Source organism: Sordaria macrospora, chromosome 4 (assembly GCF_033870435.1).
Source record: "Sordaria macrospora chromosome 4, complete sequence".
NCBI classification, from domain to species: Eukaryota; Fungi; Ascomycota; class Sordariomycetes; order Sordariales; family Sordariaceae; genus Sordaria; species Sordaria macrospora.
In genome coordinates this window covers 1,608,149-1,623,159 of record NC_089374.1, presented here as the reverse complement: position 1 = coordinate 1,623,159, position 15,011 = coordinate 1,608,149, and the positions used below count along the sequence as shown (strand labels likewise).

The following is a 15,011-nucleotide window of genomic DNA, read 5'->3' as shown; positions in this document are numbered from 1 at the left end:
TGTAGCTCCTCCAACAGGGCTGGAACTCCCTGTCGTGATGCCCCTGCAGGCTGAGGAATGTGACCAGGATCCACCAGAAATGCACAAAACAGCAAGGGGGCTGCAAGGCGCACCAAGAACGGCCCGCCCGCCTTGCAGAGAACGTCAACGTCACCAGTGAGCCGCATTCCAATCAAGTCATGCTCTTCAGGGCCGCGATTTACTAAATCTTCGGTACATCTTCTCACGGACCCAGCTTAGTATTTCGCTTTAGTCTCGCTTTTGACAGAGAGGCAGTGAAAGAAAGAGGGCGAGGACAGGAGCGGCAGAGTCCCAAGCTGGTGTTGATCCTCTGACATGCCAAACCGATTTCCATTGGTTGTGAGATCGTTCTTGGAAACGAGGCAGTGCAGGCTCCAAATCTTTCCGAGCATCTCTTCGACGAGTCGGTTGGGACCGCAACGCGCGGCCATGCGATTTGAAACAGACTTTCAGGGAGAGTCTTGCTAGAAAACGAGTCATATGCAAACCACCAAACAACATAATATTCAGAAGGTTCGACGGGCACGGAATTGGCAACGGCGCAATTTTTATAGTAGTGGATCCTGTTCAAGCCACGAGGGGATTGGATTCCATGGCTTTAATTAGTTAATGGGCGTTACCTACACGCTGTGGCCTTGTTCTTTCAGGTGTTCAGGGGTTCGAGCCTCGTCAGACTGCTTGCGTAACAACGGCTTAACCAGGATAATATTTATACAAGGCGTTTTTCCAGACAAAGACTGCTTCAGCCCGGCCAGCAGTCGAGTGGGCAGTGCATTTTTTGAAACCGCATCGACTAGGCCGGACTGTGTTGAACGGTTCTCATGTCTCTTGTGCTCACTGCCCATGAAAACCGGGGGTGCTTAGACACTGGTGTGCTTGACGAGAAGAGCCACCGCATAACGGGTTGAAAATAATCTTTCATTCGCTGTAAGAACTCACGAGATACTCTAGCCGGGTTCTACGCTCCTAGCCAGACCCCGAGGGACCACCATGTCCTCCCCTAGTCCCCCCGTCTAGTAAAAGTTTCGGTTTTATATAGTTTTCGTCGAACTGTCTAAACAGCGCCGATGGATCTTCACTGCTGAAGAGCTGTCGAATAGCAGCCGTGGCACTGAGGCCCTGACCACCTTCGTTGTTAGAGGGTGATCGATTCCATCCGCTGCCACGCTCGCCAGGTCCGGCTTCAAGATCAGCATCTCCGCCTCCTGGTATCGGGCTCGGTCTCCTTCTTGGGGCCGGTGGTGGCAAATCCGATGTGTCGATGTCGCTACCAATTTCAGAGTCTGTGTTGTTCCCTGAGACTCCCAGCAAATCCACCCTCTCGAGGTCGTTGCTGTTCTTGACATCGAGACGGCTCGACTGTCTTCTCGGCATGGGATTTGGGGACCGATGTCCAGAAGCCCACCCGCTCCTGCCACCATTGCCGCCAGGACTTCCGTTCCTCTCCGTATCGAGGTTCCCCAATGGCACCGTTGATCCACGATGAGGGGCGCTGAACCCGATGCCTGTACCTGATCGCTTGTGCCAAGTTCCGCCGTGAATGGCTTCGATATCGAACTCGTCGTCCGAGTCAATTTCCTCGACCACACCAGTCTTGATTTCGAGGATCTCCAACATGCGGGAAGTGGTTCCACCAAAAATGATGACGGTGAGCACAACGACAACAAGCACGGTCGCTTGCAAGGCAAATCTGCTTTTGCCAGTGAACGCCGCGGCAAGAGCCACACCGACGGCACCACGCAAGCCTGCCCAGAAGAGCATGGCTTGATAGTTATAAGGCAATACATCCGCAGCTTCCCTGCCATGGCGCCGAGCCCTGTATCGAATAAACCAGTTGATGAGTCGCGACAGAGGGAAAACTGCCAGCCATCTTGCTGCGCATACCGATGACACAGTGACGATAATCAGAAGAGGCTGATACACCAAATTCTTCTCCGTGAACAACGACAAGCCGAGATAAATGAAGATGAAGTTTTCGGATAGCTGCGCCATGACTTGGAAAAAGAACTTGGTGGTCAGCTGAGTCCGGCGTGACATATTGAAATAAGCATAATGCTTAAGTGTGATGCCGCAGAAGAGCAGCGATACGATGCCTGTTGCACGGTTAGAACTTGTACCTGAAACATGTGAATAAGTAGTGGTAGGTCTTACCGGACATCTGGATGGCTTGTGAAAAGAAATAAGTCGAGTAGGCAATTAGGATGATCATGCAGCTCTCCATCTTAGGATATCGCCTGAGGTAGGTAAACTTGAGGAGTACGGCAGCCAATATGCCAACAACAGATCCAATTGCCAAGCTGCCGAAAAACTCCTTCAGGAAATACCAGATGCCATGGATGATACTGACTACACCGATTCTCGTGCCGTTTCCTTCTGCATGTTGTGCCGACTCGAAAATAACAATGGCAATGGCATCGTTCAAGATCGACTCGCCAAAGATAACCGTGTACAGCTGCGGGTCGACCTTGAAGGAGTTGAAGATGGCCAGGATGGTAACGGGGTCTGTGGCAGACAAAGACGCGCCAACTTGAATTGCCTCTCTAAAGGTCACCTCCAGCCCTTCGAGCGGGATCCTGGTGTACAGCCATAGTAAGACGCCGATGACAACAGCCGATATGGCGGTGCCGGCAAAAGCAAATGTAAGGATTGTGCCAATATTTCGGAAGAAGTTCGCCTGGTGTAGTTCGTAGCCGGACGAGAGGATGATCGGAGGTAGCAGCAGGTTAAAGAATATTTGCGGACTGAAGCTAAGCAAGCTTTGGATGTTGTCGCTGCCGGAGATTCGGATGACAAGGCCAACAATCATACCTGGTATATCGCTAAGTCAGTGGGAGTATGGCACTAGCAGGTGTGGGAGTAGCATCCTCACCAGCAAAAATAGACACAACGGTTTCGTGGACAGCCTGGATCTTCCTCTCCTGCATGATATAACTCGTGAAGAAGGCTGCCATGAGAAGCAGGATGAAGATGAAGATGGCCATTGCAGAGTACATCTCCTGCTTGGTCGGGTTTTCAGCTGTTGTTGCATCGTATTAGTTTCTGTGAACCCGCTGTGCGTGTCGAGGTGGTTTGGCCTACCCCCAGGATCTTCTTCATCTCTCTCTAGAAACAGTGAGGTTAGCAATGATCCACAGGAGCCAAATCGGCGCAAAGAGCAGGGCTGTACATACTTGCAAGCTCCGCCAGGGAGCCAGCAATCACCTCGGAGAGCATGGCGAGGTTGTGATGGTGTTTCGTATGGCGGCACTGGCGATTTCGAGCTTGGCGCAAGGTGTTGTCTGGACTTCGGCGTGTCGGGGACAGAAGCAAATGTAGCTCGGCGGAGAGCAGCCGGAAGAATCTGCGAAACCATGAAAGCCCGATGGATTATGGATAGAGGATGACAGATGTCCGAGTCGGTTATGTTGACATCAGACCGAATACCGGTCCAGATGTTGATTGTTGTGTTTGTCAAAAAGTCGCCAGGTTGAACGGATTGGATTGCGTTATCGTTTGGGAGAAGGCGGGAACAAGGCTGGTTGCCAAGTGCCCGCTGTCGGGTCGCTCCCGTCTTGTCAGGCTGATACATAGCGGGGCAGGGACCTGGGTGCCTGTTCTTGGCAAGGAAGAAAGCTTTGATTGGACACTTAGCCTTCCCTGCGTCTGATCACTGATCCGCGCAATCCCATCTTCGAGGTCAAGTGGAGGTGTTCAGGAACGAGATGGAATTTGTGTGTTCGATATCAACGTCCAGCATGTTGATCCCATTGTTCATTGCTCCAAGAGTTGTATTCCTTCAGTTTCGCGACTTATGGTCACATTTCTATGTTTGCGGAGTGAAAAGTTGTGCTGAAATGGGGGAAACTTGATCAACGAAGCAATGTATGGCGGCCTTCCAAGGAAAATTGCTTCAATGTTTGCCAGATCCTGTTATTTGAAGGGGCTCAGTTGACAAAGTCTTCACGCGTGAAGAACGTAACAGAAAACACAACATCTGCACAGAAAAGCAGGGCTCAAAGCGGTTACGCTTAAGACATTAAATTTAGGGAAGCTTACAGAGGCTTGCCTCAAGTAAATCAGATTTTCTGTACTGGGCCCTGGGTTAAGAACACAACCTATCGACATGTCTGACATCAGCTTTCAAACCACCTGTGAAAGTGATCAATCGTAACCGGTGTCTATGAATCGCTGCGTGACCACTTCCACCACCACTTCATCAGAGGCTGCCTGGGCTGAGCATGGATGTCGAGAGCGCACATGCGGCCTTCAACATGTCAGGAGGTTTTTCGTGGCTTTCCAAACACGAGTGAAAGTCAAGCCGGGAAGCTCTGAAGCGTGAATTCACCAAGGCCTGAACATCGAAACCCCAACCCAGTCTCGGCAGAGTCAAAAACTCCTCCACCCTCACGTTTCGGACTCCATATCTGCGACCACTGCGAGTCTCCACATGGTGCCGGTCCACACTCTTTGTCCGGGGTTGCCGGAGCGTGACAGCTCTTGCTGGGGGGCTTCCCCGCAACCTTTGAAGTTGGAAGACCCTCCAGGAAACGAAACATCGAGATGCACTTCCTACCAAAGTGACTTGTTGTGGTACTTACAAGGGAAATCTGCCAGTTCTGCAAAAGCCGCCTCCGCTAGCCCTCAGCTCAGCGGCGCCAAACAATCGAGAACAAATCGAAGCCTCCCCGCTACCCTCCATCACATCACAGCCTGGACCGTCCGCTTCTGCTTTGTTAGAGATAAAAACGTCCATAGTCCCTGCAGGATATGCACTTCCGGCGCATATGCTACCGCTTCGTGCTTCTTGTCGGATTCCTGCTTTTCGTTGGAGATAGAGAGCACTGTCGTCTTTTTTCCCGCTTAGACATTGTTTCTATGTTCAGGTACAACACTGTGAGAATAATGGGCCTTTGGCAATGTGAAGTCGAATTTTGAAATAACACCGGCACTTAAAGTACATATATATATCAATCCTTTCATTTCGACCCTCACCCATTCGCACTTCATGCCTATCATTTTCAGACTCCTCCTCAATCCTCGTCCATGATCCCGCGTCATCCTTCCCTGTCCTACTCCGGCTTCCGGCCGTAGGCCACCCGAGTCCTATAGTAGGAATGGATGTTGGGGTTCTTCAGTTCTCTCCTCACAGCAGCGCAGTATTGGCTGATCTCTTCCGGAGCCCAGCCCAACACGAATCCCCAGATGTAGTTGACATATCCTTCAAGATCCGACTCCATAGCAATCTTGGCCCAGGTACCCAGTTCGTTCCGTTTTTTGTCCTCTGGCCAAGGACCAATGGGCACTTTGTAGTCCTCAATCACAATGTCAACGAAGCCGGCCTTCTCCATGGCCTTCTTGTGCAGTCCCAACTCAATCACCTTGAAGGTTCTTCCAAGCTTCCTACCGCCTTCGTGAAAGACCTTTCCCCATTGATGAAGGGCACCGCCTTCCTTGACAGTTCCGTCATCGCTGTCCAGGACGACGCCGTTGGTAAGATCCTCAACATAACCTCCCGGTTTGCAACAACGGAAGGCCTGCTGGTAATACCGTTCCCAGTCCTCGACAATGCCAATCAAACTGCGCGAGTGGATGTAGTCAAAAGTGTGTTCGGGCCAGGTCTACTCCTAGTTGATATCGTCGATTTCGAATTTGACGTTCGGAGGAACCCAAGAAGGCTGAATGGGCGAGACATCTGTACCGATGATTTCGGCACCAGTAAATTCGTCAGCAAAGTCGATTACCCAAATACCGGTGCCGGTTCCGATATGGATGACTTTTGAATGCTCTTGGAAAGCGGTGCACGGAAAAGCTTCCCGGACAGAATAAGCGTCTGCAGATGATGGAAGAGATCCATAGCTTCGATGTGACGAGGATCGTTTGGTTGCCATGCTTCAGCAGTGCCGACATCCCTGTGGTACGTCCTGCCGAGGACCTGCCGGTATTCAAAAATGCTCTCGGAGAGAGAAGCAGTACTGGAGGTAATGGAGCCGATGGTGGAAGCGGTATCATCAGTATCGGCTCCTGCATCATCCTCATCATGATGCCAGTGAGACGCGGGCAGAATGCCCAAATTTTCAGCCACTTCAGCAGTGAGCGGGGTAGATGCCGGGAGGGCTGAGGGAGCTGTCGCCATGTCTGTGATATCTGAGTAGGAAACGAGATATAGAGGTGAATGTCCTTCTTTGAAGGAACAAGAAAGATGGAGCAGCCTGACCGATTGTCCGTGACATCGCACTCTTTTTATGCTGAGAGGCTATCCCCTGAAAATAAGAAGCTTTAAGGGTCTATCCCTTATACAGAAGCTGGTCCATAGTCCGTCAAATGTGTGGTGTGTTGGCACTGCTAGCGTGCAGGTGAGGCCGTTCACACATACCGTGTTTCATATAATGCTGCGAACTTGTCGGAGGGCTGGAAAAGACGACAACGAAAAAGGGCTTGATTGTTGTTGTTTTGCGGAAGAGGAGAAACGGAAACCAGGGCAGCCTAAATACCTAGAAAGGAGTGTCCAGGGCACGGACTTCCAACAGAACTTCTTCGGAGACATAACGATTGTAGTATACGCCTGCTGAATAGAGCAGTAGTCTACACAAATCAGATTATAATAAAGCAAAGCAAATTTAACTTCTAGTTAATAAACTAAATACGGATAAAAAGGATATCAAATTAACGTAAATATAATGCTATATTTGATTTATGAGATTTATTTTGTCAGTAATATATAGGATTTTTGTTATAAATACCTCTTAATGTATATGATATAGTCTTTGCAGTAGAATCTTAGATATAAATGCGTAACTATTAATAAGAAAAAATATTGTATTTGACTAGGTAACGAGTTATTATCATAATTTTGAAGGTATTGATATATTATTTTCGCTACTTTTAGAATCTCTCCTTCCTTCCTTCTTTCCCCAGTTTGTTATTTTCTTTATTAAACAAATTGTTAATTATACTATTAATTAAATTAATACTACTATCAATACGTACTAAATACTACTAATCTACTACATTTTAATCTAACTAAGCGAGTTCTAATATTATAATACTAATTGATAGTAATATAACACTATTATTTTTATTACTTGATATTATAGAAAAATCGCTCTAGTAATTGTTTAGTATATTTACTAAACTCCGCTAGCTCTTCAGTTGCCCTATCACAAACTCAATTAAAATACGAATTGCTAAATTAAATAATATTAACTCTAATGGTATGATTTATTTATAACTATTAAAATAGCTGTATTTAGAGTATAAACGTCGGAAATATATTCCACGCAAATAGAAGTTTAATAAACGGGCCGATCAAGTGTTAATTGACTAATATAGTATAAAGTTAGTATAATTAAAAATAAAAACTTTTGAAAACCCGATTCAAAATAGTTCTCATATAATAAGTATAGTATACTATTCAATTTAAAAGTAGCGTTGTTAATATTTACCTACTTAAATATTGCTTATAATTATCATAGCGCTGGCGGACCACTACACCAGTAGGCTATATTCCAAAAGGATACAAGTAACTGAAGTTGGCAGTTCAGTTGCTCAAGTGGTCTTATATAGTTGCGACAGATGATCAGGCTGTCACATTATATAGTTTGTCCCAGTGTAAGGGTTCTACAAGGTATACACGCAGGTAGGCCTTAGTGAAAGTTGTAATATTCGACAAAGAGGAAAAGAAAAGTCTGTGCCAGTATAGCATGGAGCTTGCAGCTAAATACACAAGAGAGATGCGGATATCAAAGGTTCCAGAAACGCCAAGGTCAGAAGTGTGGTTCGTGCGGCGCACCTCAGGAGTGCACTCAACCGGAGGGCAGGCCTAGCTTATATTGGGTTTAAGCCAGGCAGACATCCTGGGCGCCAGCCCCATGATACCCAGAAGAGGCACCTGAGTGCATTCCGTGACAATACGCATTATAAAGAAGGATTTACTATTAAAGTACGTTATTGACTTAATGTCACAGGTTGACATTGGCTATATAGTGTGCATTCCGAGTTCTGCCTTGCAAGCAGAACATCGTCCTATCTTTTGTAGGTTTGGCCGTCTGAGCATGTGCACCCCAGCCTGTCATAGTATGTTCTGCTTAAACTGTCACAGGTTGACATTAGCTATATAGTGTGCATTCCAAGTTCTGCCTTACAAGCAGAACATCGTCCTATCTTTTGTAAGTTTGGCCGTCTGGGCATGTGCACCCCAGCCTGTCATACTTAATATTATAGTAGTTGGAATATAAATAAGAAAATAAATTCCTTAGATTGGTACGTATAGCTATCAATATCTTAATTATACCTAAAATATTTTTAAAAGCGGAGGGGATACTTTGTAAGAGGAAATTCGTACTTAGTTAACGAAAGTATAACCTATTGTACTCAACTATTAGATGTATCGCTTTATATAAAAGTTAGTAATAAATATATGAGGTTCTTAGTATTCCAGCGATTTAATATATACTAGAAAATAAATCTTCCAGGTCAAATTTAATAAATCAAATCAAATATCTATATAAATAAAGCAAATCTATGCTCGAAATTACTCAAACAAAGCTAATTAAATACCGGATTTAGTTTGATTTGATTTGATTTATATAAATTACTAGGCTAGAGTATCCTTCATAGCAGAACTTAGTGGAATTAAGGACATAGTATAACTTGTTCAGAGTTTAGTTGACCAATTGTAATGTTTCTCTGTAAGATCAGATGAGAAAGAAAAAAAGTGCCGGTGTTATTTTCGTTGGTCTCGCTGTAATATGGATGACAAGATGATAGACTTATGAATAAATGGTTACAATCGCGTGTCCAGACTCAGCGCTGGAATATAACATTTTGTATATACTTACACTATTGACTCGTGCACTCCTCAATACTCCAGCGTGCTAATATTACATGGTTACGGTAGCCCAAGTGTGTCTTAGGCTTGTTATAAAATTGGTCCGAGCTTTCAGGTGCAGGCAGGTAGTAGAGCAAATTATTAACACTCTACGCACAACCGCGCACACTTCTTTCCACTGAATCAATTCAAGTTCTTCTACACTCTTACACCTTATTATTAACAATTAAACATATTTCTCTTTGCTATTGCTCTACTGGTTATTCTTACTATTTATTGTAGTTTCATTAATTTAGGAAAAGAATCACGTTGCATTTACATCTATACACTTACTAATTAATCAGCACTAGTTGTAACTGTCACAAGTTAGCATTGGCTATATAGTATGCATTTCGAGTTCTGCCTTGCAAGCAGAACATCGTCCTATTTTTTATAAGTTTGGCCGTCTAGGTATATGCACCCTAGCCTATCATAGTAATTGTTAACTTTTAATAAGTTATTATTACAATAAAAGTATTTAAAATAAGTCTTGTTATAAGCAAAAGCGAGGTTATATAGAAGATAAAACAGATGTAATTGCTAAGTTGAATATACATTGACACGCTCAGTTGCCTATCTATTACCTGCAGCTAATAGCAACCTTTTTGCAATAGAATTTTGGATAATAAGCCTAAGTATAAAGAATTTATAAGTCTGCGTAGTTGTTCCGACTGACAATTGGAACAACGATTCATTCTTTTGTGGTGCACCCGTTTAGTGCGCAGACCTAAACCCGTGACACTAAGACACACTTGGGCCATCGTACATAGTCTAGGTAAGCCTTGAGAGCGAAGAGCATAGTTTTTCTAACACCCCGCGGTAGTGCAAAATAACGTAACAAGGGGACTCCTGAGACTCTGACATGCCCCGAGCTGAGAGGGCATTTATGCATAACACTACCTAGACTCGGAATACCTGGTCCGATAAGACCAAGCATCCCATCCCGCCCATACAGAATTGATAAGGTCGGATTGAGTCTTATCACATCTTCAAACCGCCTGTGTTTCTTACGCTGACTTTGTGTCCCGCTCAGAGTATTAACGGGCGGCACCACTTGCATGTCCCGCATGTCTCAGCGGTTTGGATGTGCTCCCCCAGCCTTGTAATTGTTAGTGCATCCTTCTCCTAGTCTAGCCCTCTTTTGCGTCTGTTGACCATATTTGACCCTTTCTGTGCCTTCCTCCTGTCCGACCTTGGGCCTGCGACTGCCCTGTTTCCGTCTCCCCTCACTTGACCCTCATTCAGCAAGTTGACGATTCGCAGTAATCGATCCAATCGAATCACGCCGGTCTCGTGGCATTCGTTGACTTGCCCGCGTGACGATTACGGACAAGCGACAAGCTCGCCTGAGCACTTAGCTGTGTGATGCTAAGGACTGATCGCTTGTTTATTACATAACATCCGGATCAGCCCTTGTCCATTTTTATCACTTTCTAGTGCACTTCACATTCTCCTTCTACGTTGTTTGAAAGAATTGCATGTTGGGTTTTGGTGGAGCAGCAGCAGCTTCAACAAGGGCATCTCGATCGATATCTCGCCCGCTAAGCACTGGGCCGCGGTGGTGTAATCCGCACTTATTCCTTGCCTCCTCCAAGACAAACACTAACACACCAACTTTCTCTCTTCCTACAGACGACCTACATAACCCTCCCAATAACCTAATCCCGACCCAACTGCGCATCGCAACCAAACACTTCTTTCCAGCAGCTCATTGCGGCGGGAGTCGTCGATACTCTATCCCTAGCCGTCACAAAGGCATCCGTTGCGCGCGATATCAAGAGACGCAGGTCACTCAAAGGCATCGATAGCCCGCATCTCCGCATGACGTCGTCATTAGCAGAGCATCCAGACCGGGCCCGCCCCGCAGGCAACGAAGGCCATCAACAACAATCGCAACAGCCCAAACCTCGTCGCGAGGAACCGGCACCACGCCTCAGTACCGGTCGTCGTGACGGTGCGAGCGAAAACACAAACCAGCAATTCTTCATTGGCGAGCAGTCGCCGCTGCTCTCTCCGGTCGATAACCAGGATGGCTCCTCCAGCGATCCAGGTGCCGACTCGGCCGACGAGTTCCAAACCACAAAGAGCGCATGGTATATGATCCTTTTGACCATCAGCATCGGCGGTCTGCAGATTGCCTGGTCGGTTGAGATGTCCAATGGATCCCCATATTTGCTTTCTCTCGGTATCAGCAAGTCTTTGATGGCTTTGGTTTGGATCGCTGGTCCCCTCTCGGGCACATTGGTGCAACCATATGTCGGCATGATGAGTGACAACTGTCGCATTCGCTGGGGCAAGCGCAAGCCCTTCATGCTTGGAGGTGCTGCTGCCACTATTGTCTCGCTGATGTTCCTTGCCTGGACCCGAGAGATTGTTACTGGCATTCTCGGGCTCTTTGGTGCCGACCCTCAGTCCGACGGCGTCAAGTTTTGTGTTATCTGCACCGCCGTGCTCTGGATCTATATTCTTGATTTTGCCATCAATACTGGTATGATCCTCACAACTCGCAAACTAATTCCATGTGCCTTGCTAACAAGCCAATTTCAGTCCAAGCAGCGATCCGCGCCTTCATCGTAGACTGCGCGCCTACTCACCAGCAAGGTATGTGCTCCCGCGATAAGGCCCAAAGACATCAAAGTCATTGAATACTAACGCCTTTCAGAGATGGCAAATGCTATGGCAAGCAGGTTCGTAGGTATCGGCAATATTTGCGGTTATCTCGCCGGATACGCCCACCTCGCCACCACCTTCTGGTGGCTTGGAGATAGTCAGTTCAAGGAGCTCTGTGGTATTGCCAGCCTTGCCCTCGGTATCACCGTTCTCATGACTTGCCTTCTCATCAAGGAGAGGGATCCAAGACTCGAGGGTCCTCCAGCAAAGGATAAGCCTGGGGTGGTTGCCTTCTTCAAGAAGATTTTTACATCGATCAAACGCCTGCCGCCGCAAACCAAGAAAGTCTGCCAAGTTCAGTTTTGCGCCTGGATTGGTTTCTTCCCCATGCTCTTCTATACTTCCTCGTATATCGGAGAGATCTACGCTGATCCCTTCCTCGAGGAGAACCCAAATATGACTGACAAGGAGCTCGATGAGTTGTACGAGAGGGCAACACAGGTTGGCACTTTCGCCTTGCTCATTTTTGCCATTACAAGTCTGGCCACAAACGTCTTCCTGCCATTCTTTATCGCGCCCACCTACGACCAACCAGCGGTTACGGCCGATGCCCCTGGCGAGGCTCCTTCAGTAATTAACGATTACGAGCCCGAACAGAGGTCATGGACCCATCACCTTATCATCCCCGGATTTACACTTCGTCGTGCCTGGATGTTTTCGCAAATCCTGTTCACCGGCAGTATGCTCTGCACTGTTTTCGTACGAACCGTCACAGCAGCCACCGTACTCATTGGTCTCGTCGGTATCACCTGGGCTTTGACACTATGGGCACCCTGGGCAATCATTAGCGCTGAAATATCTCGGCGTGATGAGGAACGGCGAACTCAGCAACAGCGCCTTTCACCTAGCCGCCTCGACACCTTGGATGGATACTCGTCGGATGACAACCAGGACAGCGACCTCGGTAAGGACGAGGAAGAAGCCGCCGACCAGGCCGGTGTGATCCTTGGTATTCACAACATGGCTATTGCTGCACCGCAGATCATTGCTACGGTGGCAAGCAGCATCATCTTCCGTCTCTTTCAGAAACCACGGGGAACGCCAGGTGACCACAGTATTGCCATTGTTCTGGCTCTCGGCGGTATCACGGTCTTAATCTCGGCCCTCTTCATCCATCGTATTCGGGACGAGCCTACTGTTGCTTATGACGAAATAAGTGCGGTGGAAGAGGGAGATGCTGCTCCGAGACCGAGCGTACATAGTCGGAGCCGCTCCTTTGATCAACCTCCTCGAGCGAGCCTCGAGCGTGCAACCCTTGTCCGGAATAAGAGCTTCGGTGGCATGGAGTATTAAAAGCCTGCCGTGCATGTTCAATCCTTGAGACAATTTTTCGTCAAACTTGGCCTCGGCTCTATCTCAGACGCATCGGGGGTATAGACCATTGGATACGGACCGTATGGTAAAGTCGTGGGCAACCAAACCTTCAGAAGCGCGGGGCATAAGGAGAAGTTGCAGCGAGTTGGGTTTCTTTCTATCGTTTTATTTGGGATCTTTGGTTTTGTAGCCTGGGTAATGGTTCATCAGCGCCGCGCACTGTTCGTCTAAAGATATTCGGTCACTCAACGTGGTCGCTGTGTTTCGGTATGACTTTCCCCTTTACTAATTCTTGGGGTGATATCTTTAGAGCAGTATTTCTTCCTCAGGAACTAGTTTAGAGAGTGGTCTAGGGTTAATACAGGAAGGTATCATACTCGTCCTATTCCCGAGTAGAATTTTGAGGTTGCCAAAGCTAAGACAGGCCACGCATTTTGGAACACTGACCCGGATCGGATTGAACCATATAAGCCCCAAGCCCACATATCTCAACAACTCTCGTACTTACACGCGCACCTATACCCCCCTGTGCGTGGCCAAGTGGTGTCGTGTAGGGGAGCTAGAAAACATTGCTTAGTGAGCGGCACTGGTGGTACAGCTTTCGTAGGTCGCAGCTGGTCTCGAGTTCAACTCAGACCTGGGCGACTGAGCTTTTTGACTTGCTATTTTGTTTCTTTCAAATTTGCCATCCATGGCCGTCGATCACGCAATGGCCGAGTGTCTTCACAGAGCCTCCAATAGGCTCATAGACAGCCCCGTGTCATTGATGCCGCGGCAGAGATATAATATACTACAGGCTAAACCCCGAGGACATCGATCCCGATGATCAATATCGCCCGTACATATAAGATCGGAGGCTGTTGTCCGCAATTTGTACGCAATTCTATGCGTGATCTGTTCTTCCTCCAGTAACGGACCGTTGTCCCCTCTCCCAGATTGCTGTTTGATATATCCTGCTCCGAGTAAGATGCAACTTAATATGCAACGGGTCCGAGTTAACTGCGAGGGCAGTGGAAATGTCTCCCACTCGCTTCCCAAGAGCTATATAAACCACTGCACAGCCTTGGTGCGTATCCTCCTTATTTCCTTTGAACTCCCCCAACTCCCCTACCACCACCTCCTTTCCCTCCAGCTCACCCCCACCACCTCATCCACAATGAAGACAGCATCCCTCCTCACCGTCCTCTTGGCTTCCCTCCCCTTCACCAACGCCGCCCTCATCTGGGACGGCCGCTTCAACGACTTCGCCTCCGCCGCCGACCTCAACAAATGGTCCTGGTCCAACCAAGTCGGGCCCTACCAGTACTACATCCACGGCTCCGGCTCCGTCGACAAGTACATTTCTTTGTCTGAATCCTACAAAAACCCCAACGACACGCGCTCCCGCCAGGGCGCCAAGTTCACGCTCGACAACACGGCGTACTGGAACGGGCAGAACATGCGGCGCATCGAACTCATCCCCCAGACCAAGGAGGCTATCAACAAGGGCAAAGTGTACTATCACTTTTCGATTATGAGATCCGACAAAAACGCGCCGAGCGTGAATAGGGAACATCAGATTTGTTTCTTTGAGAGCCATTTTACGGAGCTGAAGAGCGGCTGGATCTCGGGCGAGTCGGGAACGAGTAACCCGAATTTGCAGTGGATGACGAACCAGAGGAGTGGGTGGAAGACGGAGTGGAAGGCGGGGGTTTGGCATAATGTTGCTTATGAGATTGTGAGTCTTTCTTCTTCTTCTTTCTTTCTGTTCCTTTCTTTCTGTTCCCTTCTTTCGGTGTCTGTGATGTGTGTGGCTGGGGAGTTCGTTGTGCGATGGATGGAAAGAAGGAAAAGTCATGAGCGTCGGGTGATGGGAGTTGAAGCTGATATGCCCGGTTTTGCAACGACGTACAGGATTTTAGCGCCAACAAGGTCGGGTTCTGGCACTCCGAAGGCGGCGAACCTCTGAAGCAGGTCGTTGCCCCCGTCTCGGTCTCGACTTCGTCTAACGGCGCCGACTGGCACTTGGGTGTTCTTGAACTGCCCAGGAACGGGTATAGTGATACGACGGAGGACTTTTACTTCTCTGGTGTGTACATTGAGACGGGCCCGATCACTACTGTCATTGGTGGTCCTTGAAGGGGCTAGGGAAGAAGAGTAGGGACGTGAGGAAGTTGATGAT

General features: G+C 47.9%; 4 protein-coding genes across 4 annotated transcripts; 2 read left to right on the top strand and 2 right to left on the bottom strand.

Annotated features, from left to right (window-relative positions):
* Positions 1 to 441: 441 nt before the first annotated feature.
* Positions 442 to 4,050, bottom strand: SMAC4_01888 (uncharacterized protein). The gene is made up of 5 exons (XM_066089666.1): positions 3,192 to 4,050; positions 3,100 to 3,123; positions 2,891 to 3,037; positions 2,173 to 2,829; positions 442 to 2,114 (listed from the first exon to the last, which is right to left on the bottom strand). Exons 1-5 carry the CDS (start codon positions 3,232 to 3,234, stop codon positions 988 to 990), a joined length of 1,998 nt encoding a protein of 665 aa, XP_065946777.1. The 5' UTR covers positions 3,235 to 4,050; the 3' UTR covers positions 442 to 987.
* An 870-nt stretch (positions 4,051 to 4,920) lies between these two features.
* Positions 4,921 to 6,344, bottom strand: SMAC4_01887 (uncharacterized protein). The gene is made up of 2 exons (XM_003348816.2): positions 5,742 to 6,344; positions 4,921 to 5,577 (listed from the first exon to the last, which is right to left on the bottom strand). The coding sequence occupies exons 1-2, from the start codon at positions 6,131 to 6,133 to the stop codon at positions 5,070 to 5,072; spliced, it is 900 nt and encodes a 299-aa protein (XP_003348864.2). The 5' UTR covers positions 6,134 to 6,344; the 3' UTR covers positions 4,921 to 5,069.
* Positions 6,345 to 9,678: 3,334 nt separating this feature from the next.
* On the top strand, positions 9,679 to 13,325 carry SMAC4_01886 (uncharacterized protein). Its single transcript, XM_003348815.2, has 4 exons — positions 9,679 to 10,429; positions 10,499 to 11,354; positions 11,414 to 11,467; positions 11,529 to 13,325. Exons 2-4 carry the CDS (start codon positions 10,688 to 10,690, stop codon positions 12,827 to 12,829), a joined length of 2,022 nt encoding a protein of 673 aa, XP_003348863.1. The 5' UTR covers positions 9,679 to 10,429; positions 10,499 to 10,687; the 3' UTR covers positions 12,830 to 13,325.
* A 681-nt stretch (positions 13,326 to 14,006) lies between these two features.
* Positions 14,007 to 14,968, top strand: SMAC4_01885 (uncharacterized protein; the record flags this gene model as incomplete). Its single annotated transcript, XM_003348814.1, has 2 exons — positions 14,007 to 14,567; positions 14,744 to 14,968. The coding sequence occupies 2 exons, from the start codon at positions 14,007 to 14,009 to the stop codon at positions 14,966 to 14,968; spliced, it is 786 nt and encodes a 261-aa protein (XP_003348862.1).
* Between the last annotated feature and the right edge of the window lie 43 nt (positions 14,969 to 15,011).